The sequence below is a fragment of the Anomaloglossus baeobatrachus genome, chromosome 6 (assembly GCF_048569485.1).
Source record: "Anomaloglossus baeobatrachus isolate aAnoBae1 chromosome 6, aAnoBae1.hap1, whole genome shotgun sequence".
In the NCBI taxonomy this organism is placed as follows: Eukaryota; Metazoa; Chordata; class Amphibia; order Anura; family Aromobatidae; genus Anomaloglossus; species Anomaloglossus baeobatrachus.
Genome location: NC_134358.1, coordinates 504,983,340 through 505,003,584, shown reverse-complemented (window position 1 = coordinate 505,003,584; position 20,245 = coordinate 504,983,340). Strand labels below are relative to the sequence as shown.

Sequence of the window (20,245 nt, the reverse complement as noted above, 5' to 3'; positions counted from 1 at the left end):
GAATCACGGAACACGGAAGGACATGTGCGTGTTTTACACGTCAGTGAAGAATGTCAGTGTTTTTCCCTGACGTGTGAAACGGGCCTTATATAGCAAAATCCTGCTGGTTGGTTCCCTTTAATCACTGAATAGGACTGCCTACTGGACTCATGCATATACAGTGAGGGGAAAAAAAAAGTATTTAGTCAGCCACCAATTGTGCAAGTTCTCCCACTTAAAAAGATGAGAGAGGCCTGTAATTGACATCATAGGTAGACCACAACTATGAGAGACAAAATGAGAAAACAAATCCAGAAAATCACCTGGTCTGATTTGGCAAGATTTTTTTTGCAAATTATGGTGGAAAATAAGTATTTAGTCACCTAAAAACATGCAAGATTTCTGGCTCTCACAGACCTGTAACTTCTTCTTTAAGAGGCTCCTCTGTCCTCCACTCATTACCTGTAGTAATGGCACCTGTTTAAACTTGTTATCAATATAAAAGACACCTGTCCACAACCTTAAACAGTCACACTCCAAACTCCTCGATGGTGAAGACCAAAGAGCTGTTGAAGGACACCAGAAACAAAATTGTAACCCTGCAGCAGGCTGGGAAGACTGAATCTGCAATAGGCAAGCAGCTTGGTGTGATGAAATCAACTGTGCGAGCAATAATAAGAAAATGGAAGACATAAACGACCACTGATAATCTCTCTCGATCTGGGGCTGCACGCAAGATATTACCCCGTGGGGGTCGAAATGATCAGAAGAACAATGAGCGAAAATCTCAGAATCACACAGGGGGACCTAGTGAATGACCTGCATAGAGCTGAGACCACCATAAAAAAGGCTACCATCAGTAACACACTATGCCGCCAGGAACTCAGATCCTGCAGTGCCAGACGTGTTACCCTGCTTAAGCCAGTACATGTCCGGGCCCGTCTGATGTTTGCTAGAGAGCATTTGGATTATCAGAAAAGTATTGGGAGAATTTCATATGGTCTGATGAAACCAAAGTAGGACTGTTGGGTAGAAACACAACTCTCCATGTTTGAAGGAGACAGAATGCTGAGATGCATGCTTTGGGGCTGCTTCTCTGCAAAGAGCCCAGGACGACTGATTCATGAAAGAATGAATGGGGCCATGTATCGTGAGATTCTGAGTGCAAACCTCCTTCCATCAGCAAGGGCACTGAAGATGAAACGTGGCTGAGTCTTTCAGCATGATGATAATCCCTAGCACACCCCCAGGGCAACGAAGGAGTGGCTTTGTAAGAAGCATATGAAGGTCCTGGAGTCGCCTAGCCAGTATCCAGATCTCAACCTCATAGAAAACCTTTGGAGGGAGTTGAAAGTCCATGTTGCCCAGTGACCGGCCAAACCATCACTGCTCTAGAGGAGATCAGCATAGAGGAATGGGCCAACATACCACTAACAGTGTGTGCCAACCTGTTGAAGACTTACAGAAAATGTTTGACCTCTGTCATTGCCAACAAAGGATATATAACAAAACATCGAGATGAACTTTTGCTATTGACTCAATACTTAAGACATGCAGGACACACAGAATAATCACCAAATCACAATTTGAAGCAACAACTCATGAATAATGAGGACAGAAGAAAAATAGTCTTTAGTTTTGCTTATTAAAAGAGCCCATACAAGCCAAGTTTAGAAATATTAAATATTTTATTAAAGTGCTGTTGGGTACAAAAATACATAAATATTAGTCTGGACCAAGGGAAAGGTGCTGGAGGGGAAAGAACCCCACGTGTCCCGGAGAGTAAAGAGGAATAAATATTCCTCAACTGTGATCTAAGGTAGATTGACAGGTGGTTACCCAAGACCAAAAAGCAGGGCTGCATCACATCATAATAGGAGGAAATCCACGTAGGTGGAAAAACATTCCAAAACCATATAGTCAAAGGCAGCGCTACTCACCAATTAAAGATCACTAGGTTCCGTCCCCCGACGAATCATACCTAAACGCGAAACACGTGTTGGGACGCCGGTCCCCCCGTGTTTACCCCGGTGTCTAGTGATCTTTAATTGGTGAGTAGCGCTGCCTTTGACTATATGGTTTTGTAATGTTTTTCCACCTACGTGGATTTCCTCCTATTATGATGTGATGCAGCCCTGCTTTTTGGTCTTGGGTAACCACCTGTCAATCTACCCTAGATCACAGTTGAGGAATATTTATTCCTCTTTACTCTCCGGGACACGTGGGGTTCTTTCCCCTCCAGCACCTTTCCCTTGGTCCAGACTAATATTTATGTATTTTTGTACCCAACAGCACTTTAATAAAATATTTAATATTTCTAAACTTGGCTTATATGGGCTCTTTTAATAAGCAAAACTAAAGACTCTTTTTCTTCTGTCCTCATGACTCAATACTTAGTTTCCACCATAATTTGCAAAAAAAATCTTGCCAAATTTGCCAAATCAGACAAGGTGATTTTCTGGATTTGTTGTCTCATTTTGTCTCTCATAGTTGTGGTCTACCTATAATGTCAATTACAGGCAAATCTCATCTTTTTAAGTGGGTGAACTTGCACAATTGGTGGCTGATGAAATATTTTTTTCCCCCACTGTAATAAAATACTAAAATAAATGTTATACTGATTTTTTTCCAACTAACCAATGTTATTCAGCTCAACTTCATCTTGACACTATACAGTCCACAGATGGGAGTGTAAGTACAATGTGACAGGTTCCCTTATTGGTGCATTTACACAAGCACATAATCATGAATGAGAGTTTGAGGGAACGCTCGTTCCTGATCAGCTCCTGTAAACATGCCAGCGATCACTTGACAATTGATCAACGTGTTCATTTTTCAAGCACTCAGATTGTTTAAGTCAGGTAAAAAAATGACTTATCGGTAACACATAACCCGTGTAAAAAAAGAGACGTGCTGCAGATAACACGATGCCGGTAAATGTGCGCCAATTGACTTATGAATAGTAGATCAACAAACATTAAAAGACTACAAACATCTGTTTCACATTAAAAGGGCTTTTAGAAGATAGGTCAAGTCATCAATATTCTGGCCACGACACGATGGAAAATGGTACTGCAATTCTTACTTTAAAACCTAGTAATGGAGGCCGAGAACAGCTCGTCACAAATTTCAGTAGTTTTCGCTTTTCCTCATCGGTAAAGTTTTCCACAACTCTCCAGAAAATTTTGATCACTGGATGATCTGCAGAATATCCCCCTGAAATGGAAACACAGGAGTGGACAATGAAACAAATGCAGATTGTCAATGTAGACCCTTAATTTAGAGGCCGATTACGAGGGGCACGTTTTCACTGCTCTACCCATCATGTACTTAAAAGGCACGGTTATAAACTAGCGGTTTGTGCATAAATACATCTTCTCTTATGATTAGTCATCATCCAGTATTAATTGACAGAAAAAGGCCATGACCGTATTTGAACAGATTTTTAAGTGGCAATACTGAATTACAAAAAATATCCCGATTGGCATCTCTTCCCTATATCCTATGCTGCGGAAAAGGATCATCAATTCAGTGGCATCTGTCATGGGTCTTGTAAAAAGCCTGTCATCAGTTAATGTTCTCCCACTGATCCATTTTAATCCTAAATTGAAACTTTTTTCCTAAGAGGGCTGTCCATTACTCGGCTAACCCATTCTCAATCACTATGTTCTCCCCCCTTGTAAAATAAAAACAGCCTATACTCACTTCTGATGCAGGCACCGTTTCAGCGGTGTTGGCACCTAGACTCCCAGGAATTGCGTGACATTATGTTATTCAAGTTCTTCAGCCAATCAGCCGCCACTTCACTCTCCTATCCTTCGGAGATAACCAACATCTGGAGGAAGTTAGAGCTGCAGCCGTTTTCTCACTTCCTCCAGACGTCTGATTTTTAGTAAGGAGGAGAATGTGAAGTGGGTGCAGATTGGCTGCAGGACTTGTGTGACAATGTCATGCGGGTTCTGGGAGAACCGGTGCCGAAACTGCTGGAACAACACCTGCACCGTAGGAGTACAGCTGTTATCATTTTACAAGGGGGGAACATTGTGATTGAAAAGGGGTTGTACGAGTTGTGGACAACCCCTTCAAAAGGTCACTGAAGTGTTTAGCTGTATTTCTCATTTTAAAGTAGTGGATACTAATCTAAATGTTGTAGCTCCTCCGTAATATAAATACCTGAATAGTTTGTGAAGGATTTCAGATCATCAAGACAGATTGGAACCTGTGCCCCTGAGATCAAGACCTAGAAAAAAGAAACAAAATCATACAAGCGAAAAGGTTTTATTTCACAGCAGTCAGTGAGAGGAAGCGGGGAGTTGTCAATGAAAACACTTCTGCAGCTCTCCTCTCACAGCACTGTCAAATAACCTCACTTTTTCTAGAGTACTGTAACCATCATTTTCTTACAACCCCAGAGGAAGACATCAACTGCCTTTGAAAAGCATAGACAAACTTGCCCATAGTCCGGGAAAATTTCTGCTTGACCCCTATAGACAATCTGTCAGACCGATAGGACATGTCAACTATAGATTGGTCATATCACCACGTGCTCTAATGGTCTAAGACTCCTGGACTCATTGACTGATACCTGCAGCCACTATACATTATACATTGTGCTATTCCCAGCTGTTTGCTTTATGCTTAGAAAAAGATTTAGTCCTAAACCTACTTCCGATAATTGGCATTTATCTGTATTATATTCTTACTGTTTGCCTGGAAGTCAGGTGTGTGCTTGGCTAGACAAAGTCATTTATAGTGGCACCCACCATATGCAAACAGCACAGAACTCATACAATACCTGGATTTCCTGCTGATCAAACATCCGAAGCCATTCCAAGTTGACCACATTGGCAAGACCTTGCCTGAATGCCAGACAATGCTGGCGGATCTGCTTGTTCAGCCTATAGTCAGCAACAAGGTGGATGTAAGCAATTCTGTTAGCACTTGTTACAGGGATATCTTTTCCTCCGAGCTTCAGCTCTACCACCTGATAGAAAGAAACAAAGCATATAGATCACTGTGTATCTACTGCATTGCAGCCAATAAAAGAAAGCTGTTGGCGGCTGCTATTACTTCAACGGGCAATGTTAGAAAGACGAGAGGGAGAGCCAATATCCAAGAGATATACATGGTATCACAATGAGCGGGAGAATATTCAACCGTCAGTGCTGAACGGCTCCTGTCACTAGATGGCGCTCTCTCCTACCTGCATTGGGCACATAGAGAAGGTCTAAACGCCTCTATTGTTTTATTTTTTTTTTAAAAAAAAACCTGCACTCTTCTTGACACACAGCGGCTTATGCCAAACTTGGAGTGTAAGGTGTTTATGTAAAAATAAAATGGCTCCATGTTTTCCATTTCCAATAATCAACTGGATCCTAACATTCACTTCATTTCCATATTCGTACATTCAGAACAAAGATCATTTTACACATTTTGCATATTACAGAGGCTATCCCCATAACAGTGGAGTGGCTAAGCTTGTACCAAAGTTGTGTGGCCCCTTCACATTCACCATCATGATCTGTGAGCAAAAGGCAGACATTGCAATCCTATTGTGATCTATAACCCTAAGGCTATGGTCACAAGCAGCATTATTTGCATTTTTTGTGCAGCTAAAACTTGCTCACTTGGCAGTAAAACCGCTGCACTGAATGCGCACATTTTGCAGTGCTTTTTTTTTTTGCCAAAAACATTTCTGAAATCTTGTAGTTTTTGCTGATACTGTAACAAGCAGATTTAACTAAAGGGTACCTCACACACAGCGAGATCGCTGCTGAGTCACAGGTTTTGTGACGTACCAGTGACCTCTTCAGCGATGTCGCAGTGTGTGACACTAATCAGCGACCTGGCCCCTGCTGTGAAATCGCTGATAATTACACACTGTTCTGGTTCATTTTTTGCTCGTTGGTCTCCCGCTGTGCAACATACATCGGCGTGTTTGACAGCGGGAGACCAACGAGCACCGACTCGGTGTAAGCAGTGTACGCCGCTTAGCGCTGGCTCCCTGCACAAGTAGCCAGGGTAAATATCGGAAAACTAAGCAAAGCGCTTGCTTAGTAACCCGATGTGTACCCTAGCTACGTATACAGTGGAGCCAGCGCTGGCTGGCAGCCTGTAAGCGGTGTACGCTGGTAACCAGGTTAAATATTGGGTAACCAAGCAAAGCGCTTTGCTTAGTTACCCGATATTTACCCTGGTTACCAAGCGCAGCATCGTTACACGAGTCGCTGGTGGCTGGTCGCTGGTCAGATCTGCCTGATTGACAGCTCACCAGCGACCATGTAGCGAAGCACCAGCAATCCTGACCAGGTCGTATCATGGTCGGAATCGCTGGTACGTTGTTTAGTGAGATGGTACCCTAAGTCCACCACTTATCATTGACATCCTGAAGGTCAATGGGATAGGCTGACAAATAAAAGTCTCTTTAAGACTTTTTCTACGAAGCACTTTTTGTGAATCGAATTCTGCAAATGAAAAATGAAATGTGTCAATGGATGAAACGTTTGAAATGTCCACTTGGGTTGAGGCGGTAATTTTAAAAATTGGACTTTAAAATTTCGGATTTTGGGCAGCTAGCCAGGATAACATTTGAAAAAGGCACGTAATGGCGTTAATTGTTGGAAATATTCAAGTTCATAACTTCTAAAATCTTTGCACATGGACGGATTTCTGCTCATAACGAGAGCTGATCGACAATATAACAAGTTGATCGATGCTCGTTTAAGGAGCCAATGCAAAGGGTGAATGAACATTTATACAATTGCCGAGTTGCCATAAAGTTTGCATGTTGCCTGTGTTACGGCCTTCATATTTGCACGGTTGGAGCATGGGTCTTTCGTTTTTTGTTGTTTTACATGTGCAAGTCTCGGTTCAATTAATAATATACCATATGGATACACTTTCAAGTGGCTTGTTCTTTTTCTTAAGGTGGTGTCACACACAGCGACGACGACAACGACGTCACTGCTAAGTCACCATTTTCTGTAACGTAGCAGCGGCGTCCCGTCGCTGTTGCTGTGTGTGACATCCAGCAACGACCTGGCCCCCGCTGTGAGGTCGCCGGTCGTTGCTGAATGTCCTGCTTCATTTTTTGGACGTTACTCTCCCGCTGTGAAGCACACACCGCTGTGTGTGACAGCGGGAGAGCGACGAACTGAAGCGAGCAGGGAGCCGGCGTCTGGCAGCTTGCGGTATGCTGTAACCACGGTAAACATCGAGTGGCCAAGAAGCCCTTTCCTTTGTTACCCGATATTTACCTTAGTTACTAGCACCACCGCTCTCACGATGCCAGTGCCGGCTCCCTGCTCCCTGCACACGTAGCTGGAGTACACATCGGGTAATTAACCCGATGTGTACTCTGGCAAGGAGTGCAGGGAACAGGGAGCCAGCACTGGCAGCGTGAGAGCGGCAGACGCTAGTGACTAAGGTAAATATCGGGTAACCAAGAGAAGTGCTTTCCTTGGTTACGCTTCCACGCGTCGCTGCTGGCTGGGTGCTGGTCACTGGTCTCTGGTGAGATCTGCCTGTTTGACAGCTCACCAGTGACCATGTAACAACGCAGCAGCGATCCTGATAAGGTCAGATCGCTGGTCGTGATCGCTGCTGCGTCGCTATGTGTGACACCACCTTTAGATTTCAGAATTGGCCAACAGTTTTGTTTTGGGGGCCGCTAGTTACCGAGAGATGATGTTGGGATAGAGAAGGATCCAGCATGTTGGAATTCCAACAACCGATGCTTTTGTTCAATGCGGAGATAAGCCGATGCTTTACATTAATACCGTACGGTAATGTAATGACATTCAGAAAGAAGTTTTTATTGCAAAGCTCTTCATCTGCTTGGCTACAATAGAGTCCTTAACTGTGACTGCGGCCATATAAAAATGTGGCTCATTTCATCCAAAATAGCTATAATCTATTTTGGCTGCGAAACAATTACAAATTAACGACTTCTGCATTAGAATTTTACTCGACGTCTCAGTAAAACTTTTAAGCGCCTGTTAATGCCCTCGACATCCGGGATTATTGCTTTATTATTACCTAGCTAAATACAAATTGAATACAAAAAGGGCTACTTAATGCCAGAAGCAATTTTAGGATAATGGCTAATCTTTACGGTATCTTCTTACTGTAATTATTGTAAGCTTTAGGTCACCCAGGCAGAAAATCTGATATATACAAATGCTCAAAAAAAGAGATTCATGAAAGTCGGACGTTTGAGGCAACAAGGAATAGATAAGAGTCCGGGAACAGCTGGCTTTATTCAAGGCCTGTCCAATCAAACAATCCGTCAAAATCTGCATGAAGACTGTCTAACTGGTAATTACAACTTTCCCCGTCCAAGCTTATTTAGTACGTTGCACAGAATGAGAGAGAAAACATCACAGCCATATATACTCTTATCTGCATACCCAAATAATAAGCATGTGACAGTGCAATTAATCATTACCAGCCACCCTGGGAATGTACCTGTGCTTCCCCGAGATCATTATTGACCACAGTAAAGTTTAACCCAAGTTCTTCCACATCGTCTTCGTAGCTCTTCAGGAACAGTAAGTTCTTGTACATTTCTGGATCCAGAGAAGCCAAGTGGTGGATGTCCACATCGGCGCTCGTACCCAACAGCTTGGATAGGAAGAAGCTGGCAAAGGGCAGCTCTACCAACATGTTCTCATACAGTGCCTACAGAAACAAAGAACATTTCCAACTTTGTATGAACATTGTATCTTTACCATGTTTATACTTTTCATATTCAGTTCTGTTACACAATATCAGTATGGTTTAAATTAGCTCTACATTTACTGAACTTTACATGTTAGAGCAAGATCAGCTATAATAAGACTTATTGAAGATAGAGATGGAGAAAATGGTTCAAACTACCCTGATCCAGCAACAGATTCTGTCCTCTGTGGCAGCCAAACCAAGGCAGCGTTTACTACTACGCTGGCAATCCTGGAGACTTTGGCCGATTATTAGGCATATGTGATGTAAAGATGTTATGCCAGGCCTACGCGATATAAAGATGTCATGTAGTGTGAGGCCTAGTGATGTCAAGACACTGTTGTGACATACGTGGCAGAGGCATCAGTATTCCAGGCAATTTCCGGCACTGCCTTGCTTTGCCTGCCATGGAGGAGATATCTAGATGCTACACCTGGGTAAGTCAAATAATTTTGCTCATCTTGAATATTTGATAATATGAGTGATCCCACCTTTATTATTCCAGACTGATAGAGGATATTGGAGACTATGGCCCTCAATTCATCAAGAACGGCAACTTTCATGCCGGTCTTGATGTGTGGGCTTGCTGGAGTCAGAAGCTTCTGATTCATTAACAGGTGCACACCTCTGAATGAAGTGGCAATATCTGACAAGTGCTGTATGTCTCTGTGCATTTCACCACACATCTTACTACTGTCAGGGACTTGACTAACATTTCTGGGGTAAAGAACGCCACAGCTTATCGTGAATTAAACAAGCTGTGATGTTAATCCCCCACCATGCCTCAGCTCCACCCATTTTGGTGGACTGGGTGAAACTAGAGAGGAAATAGCCAAATTTGAAACATTTTTGCCCAACTTCACAGTGTGCAAAAATTTAGCAACATTTCGAAGCAATTTATTCCAGAATTCTGGTATAATTACTTTGATGAATCGGGCGCCATAGTACACAAAAATGTTTAGAGAAAAAAAAACAACAACAACAAAGTGAACAATAGTTGAAATCCTAATTGTATTGACAGCATTAATATATACTTTCTTATAATAGGAAATTGGGGATTTGAATACGGAGACCCCTACAAATACTAAAACAAAAGAGTAGAAGCACATAACCGGCCGCTGCTCTCTTTCTATTTGTTCCGTTGGTAGATATTGAAAAGATAGTGTGCTACCAACCTACTGTCATCACCATTAAAACCATATTTTAGCCAAGAGGTATTAAAAGTATGTGGGAAGCTTCGGAGGCAGCTCTATTCTCATATATTTGACTGATGATGATCCTGCTGTGATTAAACATTTTGCCATCGTTGGTTAGTGATGCCATGTGCTGCTACACTAGAATGTGGTATTACTGGCCCCATTGGCCAACTGATAGACAACATGAATGGATCTGACAAGATGTGATGTTGGTAAGCGCCAAATTGACGTCCATTTGTGCGGTATAAAATCAGAGTAATTGGTATGGTCTATAACAGGGCACTGCTCTGATCATAGATCTAATAGCTAATACAGTAGTAATGCACAATCGACTTGCATATGACTGTGCACACATTTATCTCACCAGATAACCTTGACGAGGGAACCATTTTGACACTCTCAATATTAGGATACCTTCACACTTAGCGATGCAGCAGCGATCCGACCAGCGATCTGACCTGGTCAGGATCGCTGCTGCATCGCTACATGGTCGCTGGTGAGCTGTCAAACAGGCAGATCTCACCAGCGACCAGTGAACAGCCCCCAGCCAGCAGCGACGTGCAAGCGACGCTGCGCTTGCACGGAGCCGCCGTCTGGAAGCTGCGGAGACTGGTAACTAAGGTAAACATCGGGTATGGTTACCCGATGTTTACATTAGTTATCAGCGCACACCGCTTAGCTGTGTGTGCAGGGAGCAGGGAGCTGCGCACACTGAGCGCTGGCTCCTTGCTCTCCTAGCTGCTGTACACATCGGGTTAATTAACCCGATGTGTACAGCAGCTACATGTGCAGAGAGCCGGAGCCGGCAGCACAGGCAGCGTGAGAGCTGCAGAGGCTGGTAACTAAGGTAAATATCGGGTAACCACCTTGGTTACCCGATGTTTATCTTGGATACAGCTTACCTCAGCTGTCAGACGCCGGCTCCTGCTCCCTGCTCGCTTCATTTGTCGCTCTCTCGCTGTCACACACAGCGATCTGTGTGTCACAGCGGGAGAGCGCCTTTGAAGAAAACGAACCAGGGCTGTGTGTAACGAGCAGCGATCTCGCAGCAGGGGCCAGATCGCTGCTCAGTGTCACACACAGCGAGATCGCTAATGAGGTCACTGCTGCGTCACAAAAAGCGTGACTCAGCAGCGATCTCGGCAGTGAGCTCGCTGTGTGTGAAGCACCCCTTAGCCTACAACTGCTATATAACTGAGACTTCAATAATATCTATATGAGCTTAGTGATTGTTCAGCTATCATTAACCCTGGTGAGATGCCAAGGTCTACAAACTTTAGTTGACCCCAACATGTTTGCACGACTTCAGCCTTGTAGGAAACAAAGCTAATAAGAGCTCATTTATGACCACCTAGTTGTTTGGCAATGGAGGACAGTCATTAGCTCAATCTATATGATCTGCAGAACTGGACCAAGTAGCATTTTTGTTTCCTCAAAAAAATGCATGCTTATGAAGGTCTATTAAGTCCAAGCAACTTGAGAGCTTATAAGCATATATAATATAATAATATTTTATTAATTATAGTTAAGTATATCCTGTGAAACAGAATTATCCGCTCCAAAAATTGTAAAGCGGGTTGGTGGAGGACTGGATAGAAACGAAGGCAGAGACACCCAACAGTAAAACTGAGAAGACGAAAGCTTATTCCTATGAGCGTTTTCTAACATTGGACAACCATATGACAAGGGCAGGCAAGGAACCGTATAGTGGAGTATCAGGTAGAGTCTGCATTGTGGTCACTGGTTCTAAAATATTTTATATGTTTTCCATCTTTCCAAAAGGTTCCAAATGATATAAAATAATATATCTTAACGGCTGTAACCCCACAGATGCCAATGAAGTCTATTCTGGAGGTCTCCACCAGGACAAGAAGCGATGATGTCTTATTCTTCATTCTTTGCCTTTGGGAAAAAAAATAGCAACCCAAGATAACCACGTTATAATTAGGGCTTTTATCCACATCAGTTGTAAATAAGGGGATTGATGCACAGGAAATCTTCTGTAGGCGCTGCACCTGTAAAGTTTTGGCAGAGTCCAGGAGATTTGCCATCTCTTCTGGGAAGTCTCTTCTTCTTTCTGAATGTGCGGGGAACTTGGCAAATAATTCAAACTAAGCAATTGGGCAAGAGTTATCTTCGTGAGATTTAAAGATTTAATCACAATATTACACTATATTTCCAAAGCATAATAATTGCATACTCATTGCATCCAACTTCACGTAGCAGAATAGGGGGCATATGTTGTTATCTGCTAAAACTACATTTCCCAACAGCACTTGTTTCTCCTCAGTGCTGCAGGTCCTGCCCCCTCTCCTGTGTGTGTTCCTGACAAGCCAAACTGAGTTATGTCTCTTTTCTGATCACTCTATATGCAGCTCATCCTGCACTACGTCTATTTTGTTTCTGCTATATACAGCCCAAACTGCAGTATATCTCTCCTTTCTGTTTGCTCTATATACAGCCCACACTACAGTATATTTCTTCTTTCTCTTCCCTCTATATACAACTCATCCTGCAAAATCTCTAGTTTCTGTCTCCTCTATATACTTCCCATCCTGCAGTACATCTCTCCTTTCTGCCCCCTGTATAAAAGGCTCATTCTGCAGTACGTCTTCTTTCTGTCCCCTCTATATAGAGTCCATCCTGAAATATATCTCTCCTTTCTGACCATCTTTATACAGCTCATACTATAGTATACAGCATCTCTTCTCCTTTCTGTCCCCTCTATACACAGCCCATCCTGCTGTATCTCCTTTCCCATCTAAGCTCATTCTTCAGCTTTCTTAGTTACCAGCACACAGGTGCAGCCACTTCCTGGTTTGAGCTCTGCATTGCACCTTTCTGTGACATCATCCCTCATAGTTGAAGCCCCTTTCGAGGTACTACATGGCTATGCTGGAAAAATGCCAGCTGAGAGAGATTACAACTCATAGGGCCAACCATGGCCCCTGGAACTTCAGGACGGTTCTAATAGCAACTGAAGTGTAAATACAGTCTTGAAAGTCATTCTTATGAGAAACATATGTGTAATACAGGGCAGATTTAAAAATGGATTATATTGGAACAAATTACCGTATTTTTCGTTTTATAAGACGCACCGGATTATAAGACGCACCCCAAATTTAGAGAAAAAGAAAAGAAAAAAAAATGGGGTCTGTCTTATAATCCGGTGGTGTCTTACCAAAGGGGGAGCGGCAGCGGTGGTGGAGAGGGGTCGGATGAGGCAGGGGCGATGTGGCTGTTGGCGCAGTGGGTGTCCCAGATGCTTGCTGCGAACGGCGGAGCTGTGAGACAAAAAGGAACATACAGGAACTGTCGGCAGTGCGGGCTTCAAACAAATGGTGCCTGGAGTCGGCGCATGCGCAGATTAAGCCATCTCACAAGCCGAGATCTTGTCTGCGCACACACCACCCCCGGGTGCCATTTGCATTAAGTCCGCTGTAGTTACTACAGACTCTACTGTGCTACAAAAACATTGAAAGAATAGGTCAAGACAAACAGAGCTTCATGTAGGAAATCACGGTTTATCCAAGGCGTGTGTGTGAAATTCCTGTGTGCGCAAAAACAAACGGCATTGCAAGGTCATTGGGTGCTATACTGAGAACAAAGCCTTCATTGTAACCAAATGTATGTGTATATGAAAGCTACCTGGAGAAAAAAAAAAATACAAAATTACCTTCATGACTCAGAGTCTAAAAGTGAAAAATAACCCCGCGTTGCCCTTCCCTTTCCACCTTAAAAAAAAAAGGGTTTAAAGATTCAATATTGAAGTCTAAATAAATGATGGTGTTAAGCAGCATGACCGCATCAGCGAAATGGATTATAAATGAAATTTCCATAATGTATGCAACACAAATATCAGCGTGGGCATAAATCAAGGTATTTTCTAAACACAGGTTAATTGTACAACTCCGCAAACTGTCTATTTTTTATGCAAAATAATCCACTTAACATTTGTCATATTGGGCTTAATCCGCAGACACTTGCATCAGATGCCCTTACGGGGCCATCAATAACTCTGCTGCTGTGCAGAGAACGGCGGAGGTAGATTGCAGAAACTTGTATGTTATTTTTCAAGTGTCCGTCTCCTGCGAGTGTTTATTGCCAGGGATTGTGCCAAAATGATTTGAAATAAAACGGATTAATTATGGTAGAAGCCTTTTAATATAGGAGAGTGAGCTGCGAATGTGATTAATGCAAATTGTGTTGCTATCATGAAAATGGATGGGGACAACATCGCAGGCCATCGCTGCCGGCTGCCAAATAACTTTGGTAATTTACTGCATTAAGAATCAATAAAAAAATAATGCTTTTCAAATGCATCACTATCAATCTAGAGGTAGTTACCCAGCAAACATTTATATTTCCATCTAATAACTATATAAACTCGCCAATCCTATTTCACACAGACTTTCCAGAGATTAAGTGTGAATATAGTCACTACATTTCCACTTTCAGTCATTTTTATTGGTTTTGGGATAAAATCTAAAAGCCGCAGCAATTAAAAAAATTGTGCTATTAAATGGGCACAGACCACAAAATGAGCATAGGTATAAACGATCATGTGATTAAAGAGAACCAGACTAATCAAGGGAGGAATATCTAATAATAGAAGGAAGCTAGTGCTGCATATGCCAAAGCAAGAAATGTAACAGGAGCATTAATACATATGGCCAACTAATGCGGGCGTCACATGAGACGATCTATCGTGCGATCGTACCCGCCCCTGTCGTTTGTGCGACACGGGCAATTAGTTGCCCGTGGCGCACAAAGTCATTAAACCTCCGTCACACGCACTTACCTGCTGAGCGACCTCGCTGTTGGCGGCGAACATCCTCTTCCTGAAGGGGGAGGGACGTTCGGCGTCACAGTGACGTCACACAGCCGCCGGCCAATAGAAGCGGAGGGGCGGAGATGAGCGGGACGTAACATCCCGCCCACCTCCTTCCTTCCACATTGCCGGCGGGACGCAGATAAGCTGTGTTTGTTGTTCCCGCGGTGTCACACGGAGCAATGTGTGCAACCCCGGGAACGATGAACAACCGGCACACAGAAAAAGAAACAACTTTTTTAAAATGAGCAACGTGTCAACGAGCAACGATAAGGTGAGTATTTTTTCTCATTCACCGTCACTCGTAGCTGTCACACGCTACGATATCTCAAACGATGCCGGATGTGCGTCACTTACGACGTGACCCCGCCGACATATCGTACCGTGTGATGCCCGCATAAGGCCACGCTCACATCAGAGGTATTCTGCCGCAAAACCGGATCCGTCATTTCAGTTTTATTCATTTACAATGGAATCGCGGCAAGAAGCAGTGACATGCGGTTGCGTGCGGCATACACAACCGCATGTCACCGCATCTTGCCGCGATTCCATTGTAAATTAATGGAACTGAAACGCATTTATGACGGATCCAGTTTTGCGGCAAAATACCGCTGATGTGAGCGCGGCCTTAGTTGCCCAAATGTATTAATGGACTTAGTCATTTTCTCCTCTTTAATAAGTGAGACCAACTCTGTAACTAGTATTGTGGTTTATGTATACACCACAAGATTTTTCAGACCCAAATAATGAATGGCAGCACTATTACTGCCCAACTTATCCAATAGATGTGTGCTATATTTGAGAGCAGAAAATAACTGTTCAAACCAAGCACAGGCACTCTGTGTGTAGTTAAGAGGGTCTTCCCAAGGATTTGTTTTCTATCCATCGCTGATCCTTGACTAAGAGCTCTGGTTTTCAGGAGCCAGAAAAGGGCAGGGAAAGATGGAAAAAAAAAAGTAGGTGGGAAGGTGCAGTGACTGACTAGGCCAACTGAAGGGTACACAGAGCTCTTGTGCTTGGTATGAACAGTTCTATGGTGCTGATAGACTCCCTTTAAAAGCATCGTCCACTACTTTTACATTGATAGCCTATCCTTAGGATAGGTCATCCATGTCTGATCAGCTGGGGTTCAACACCCTGCACTACTGCCAATCAGCTGTTTCCGATGCCGGTGGCAGCAGCAGGTAGCCGGAAATGCTCAGATCTGGTGCTGCTCCGTCTTCTGATAGTGGCCGTGGCAGGGTACTGCACAACCGCCTCTCATTCAGATCAACAGCAGGCAGATGTGCAGTATCTGGCCGCAGCCGCTATCAGAAGATGGAGCAGCGCCAGAACTGAGCATTTTCAGGTGCCTGCTCCCATTGCCGGGACCAAGAACAGTTGATCAGTGGGTGTGTGGGGTGTCACACCCCGGCCGATCAGACATGGATGACCTATCCTAAGGAGAGGCCATCAATGTAAAAGTAGTGAACAACCCCTTTAAGACCACATTCACACGCTGAGTATTTGGTGAGTTTTTTACCTTTGTACTAGTAAGTCAAAACCAGGAGTGGGTAAAAAAAATTCAGAAGTGGTGCCCATGTTTCTATTATACTTTTCCTCTTAGTCTTCCACTCCTGGTTTTGGTTTACAAATACTGAGGTAAAAAACTCCCCAAATACCCAACATGTGCACAAGGCCTAAAAGGGTTTTCCAGCACTATGATATAGGTGTCCTTATACTCAGGATAGGACATCATAAGATTAGCAGGGGTTTATTTCATTTGAATAGGAGCTGATGTGTAGTACTCGGGTTCAGCCACGAAACATTGTGATGGAGCACGTGTAATGTGTACATCCAGTTTCCGCATGTGTGTCAGACTGTGCTGCTCGTACGCATGCACATAGTTGGTGCGTGTATTCGCCATCCTGGTTTCTCTCTGCTGTTACTTATACACCTGGAAGTCTAGCGCACGGCATCCGCATAGCGTCAGGTGAGTGAACATGTGCATATACTGTGTGCATGTGCAGCCAGCTCAGACAGTAGCAGTGCGTATGCACACGCACACACACGGTGCGGCATTTGTTTTAGGAGCAAACGCTGTCAATCACAAGCTAGGGGATTCCCAAAGATGCAAATTGAGGGGGCGTAGCGGAGGACCAAGTTCAATTTGCATATGGATTAAAAGTTATTTTCACAGGCACTGTACCAGTAACGGGTACAGTTCTAGTATTTTTATACGGGATGAAGTTCCCTACATCACTGAGTAGTTAGTCTAAAATGGTTTTAGGGGGTGAGACTCCATTTAAGAATAATTCCTTCTTGCATTTTATGGGCATGGAGGCTGCTTGCGACCACGTGTGCCCAGTAGCCTTTGTCCGGATTCAGCAGTGATACAGCATTGATACTATTTACGTGATTTTGGGTATTATGCCTATAACGCAACATCATAAGGTGATCAGTTTATAGTTATAGTTCTATCTCGGGTTTTATACTCATGGTACCACATCTAAAAACATTTTCCCTTATTTTTATGTTACAACACACATATCCTTGCATATGGAAAGTCTCTGATCGTAGGCCTTATGTGAAAAAAATTCTGATAATCCATCCTCTTTATAGAACATATCCACCCTCATCTATAAAATCATTACATTTTAGTTGCACTGTTAATCCTTATTATCATTAAACACAAAACATATCATCAGTAAGGTCAAAAAGGAAAGTTGGGAGTCATCAGAAAAGAAGTAGACCCCAAATCTGCGTTCACACGTCACGGTTATTTTATGGCATTTAGTCACTGTAGCCCTCTTTTCACTATTTTCCTGCAATGCTTTCTGTGAGGTAAAACATGTTTAAAATCAGGCAGGGAAACATTTTACCTCACAGAAAGCAGAAGCTGTGACCCTGTGATGTCTATATACTCTTTTGCTTCCTCTCCTGACCAGGAGATGTGGTATGATCAAATCATGTTCCTGGACAGTCAGACACAGTTATTACAAAGTATACAGCAGGGGCATATTAATAATATTATCTCAGCACAGGAACATTTTTTTTAACACATCCAATTGTGGAACTTATTATTACAAGATCTATTGATTAAAATATACTTTGTTCGTGGGACAACTCCTTTAATCTTACAGGTAAACGGCTGTTTCAGGGTCTTCAGGTAACAGCTGATTTCCTGCAAGATAATGTGATTGTGCAGGACAACAGTACAAAGACTGAAGTGGTACAGAGCTGATGCAGCTAAAAGCTACAAAACAACCACAACGTGTGAACACAACCTAAAAGGTAAGTGATTGGTCCATAATGGGGGTTGTCATACATTTCATCTTTGGGGTAAAATAATATGTCAGAGCCTGGACCTAGCAGTGAATTCTTGAATATTCCTATAGACTAGTCCTACTCTGATGGGGAGAGTAAAAGACACACAAATAAGTGGCTATTGTTGTACAAGCAACATAGTAACTTCACATAAATCTTATTATTCTAGATACATATATGTACTCAGCCATACCATAACATTAAAATGTACTGTGCTTTTCCCTACATACACTCACCATTTATGGAGAAGGGCCAACAAGCCTCTTAACCTAGAAGGTTCACTGGACCTTCTGATCCAAATTTGTGGAAATCTGGATTTACCCTCCTGGAACCAGGATTTGGGGAGATTTAGGAGAATTGAGAATGCAGATCATAGAAGTAAGGCCTCCAGGAGGTCCATCAAACTGGCAACCGAGCTACAAGGCGATAGATCAGTCCCTGGGGTGCATAGCTGGCAAACGTACAGTTACTAAACTATGTATCTACTTTTCCCAATATTAACATAGGATCTTAGTCTTTCATACCTTTAAAAAAGGTTATGCACATAAACAGAGAAATCTCAACAATTTTTGCTATATCCAGGTTGATACTCCACAAGATTGTGTGGACTCACTTGACATTTATCTCAAGATGGAAAACAAAACTTGGAAAGACAATCCTACAAGAAGATTTGGATAAGGCTGGTTTCACACTACGTTTATTTAACATGCGTCAGGAACGTTTTTTTGCTGCAAAAGCGGATCCTGCTTTTACAGCAAAAAACGCATGCAAACGCATCTGTTATTTTGCAGGATCCTGTCACTGGATGTTTAGGGGCGGGCATTGGAGTCATGTGATCGGGAGTGAGGGGAACTAGACTGGGAGCCGGCTTCTGACAGCTGCAGACGCTGGTAACCAAGGTAAACATCGGGCTTGGATACCCGATATTTATCTTGGTTACGAGTGTCTGCAGCTGCTAGGAGCAGGGCTGCCTGCACACGTAACCAACGTAAACATCGGGTAACTAAGATAAGTGGTTACGCGATATTTACCTTGGTTACGAGTGTCCGCAGCTCTCAGGTGGGAGAGAGAGGAAGGGGAGGAAGGGGGAAAGACAGAGATAGAGAGGGTGAGGGAGGAGGAGAGAGAGACAGATCACGCGAGACTGGTTCTGGGCATGCTCAGTATTTTCTGGGCATGCTCAGTACAAAAGCAGGATCCTGTCTATCAGCACGCCAGCGTTCACATGCGTTTGCGTGCTGTTTAGTCAGGATCCGGTGACATGCAGTATTTGGACGCAGCTCAAAAACGCTACAAGTAGCGTTTTTGAAACATGTTAAAAAACTGCAAGTCGCTGGATCCGCACTATAACGCACGCAAACGCAGGTGAACGCATGTTAACGCGAGTCCATTGCAAATGCATTGAAATGAAAACGCATTTGCACTGGATCCGCTTTTCCGCTAAAAAAACGTTATGGACGGATGTTAAATAAACGTAGTGTGAAACCAGCCTAACACTTTTATTCTATTTCACATACGGTCTATCTCACCCAGTTTATAGGCATTTAGCAATAAAATAATGACCCATTGGTACATAACTCTGATTTGTCTCCAGACCATATGACTACACAAGTCTAAAGGCCACGTCACACTAAGCAACATCGCTGCTGAGGCACGACTTTTGTGACGTAGCAGCGATGTTGCTAGTGATGTCGCTGTGTGTGACATCCAGCAACAACCCAGCCCCTGCTGTGAGGTCGTTGGTTGTTGCTGAATGTCCTGGACCATTTTTTAGTTGTTGATCTCCCGCTGTGAAGCACACATCGCTGTGTGTGACAGCGAGAGAGCAACAACTGAATTTGCAGGGGGCAGGAGCCGGCTTCTGGAGAAGCTGGTAACCACGGTAAACATCGGATAACCAAGAAGCCCTTTCCTTGGTTACCCGATATTTACCTTCGTTACCAGCGTCCGCCGCTCTCACGCTGTCAGTGCTGGCTCCCTGCTCTCTGCACACATAGCCAGACTACACATCGGGTAATTAACCCGATGTGTACTGTGGCTACGTGTGCAGGCAGCAGGGAGCCGGCACTGGCAGTGTGAGAGCGGCGGACGCTGGTAACTAAGGTAAATATTGGGTAACCAAGGTAAGGGCTTCTTGGTTATCCGATGTTTACCGTGGTTACCAGTGTCCGCAGAAGCCGGCTCCTGCTGCCTGCACACGTAGCAGAGTACACAT

General features: G+C 43.5%; 1 protein-coding gene across 1 annotated transcript in view; it reads right to left on the bottom strand.

Moving 5' to 3' along the window:
- UBE3C (ubiquitin protein ligase E3C) overlaps positions 1-20,245 on the bottom strand; it is a 175,560-nt gene that overhangs the window by 7,680 nt on the left and 147,635 nt on the right. The window contains exons 20-23 of the mRNA XM_075315445.1: positions 8,446-8,658; positions 4,775-4,963; positions 4,153-4,219; positions 3,065-3,195 (exon numbers count right to left, since the gene is read on the bottom strand). Of these exons, the coding sequence (XP_075171560.1) occupies positions 3,065-3,195; positions 4,153-4,219; positions 4,775-4,963; positions 8,446-8,658 (600 nt within the window). The remainder of the gene's footprint in view (positions 1-3,064; positions 3,196-4,152; positions 4,220-4,774; positions 4,964-8,445; positions 8,659-20,245) is intronic.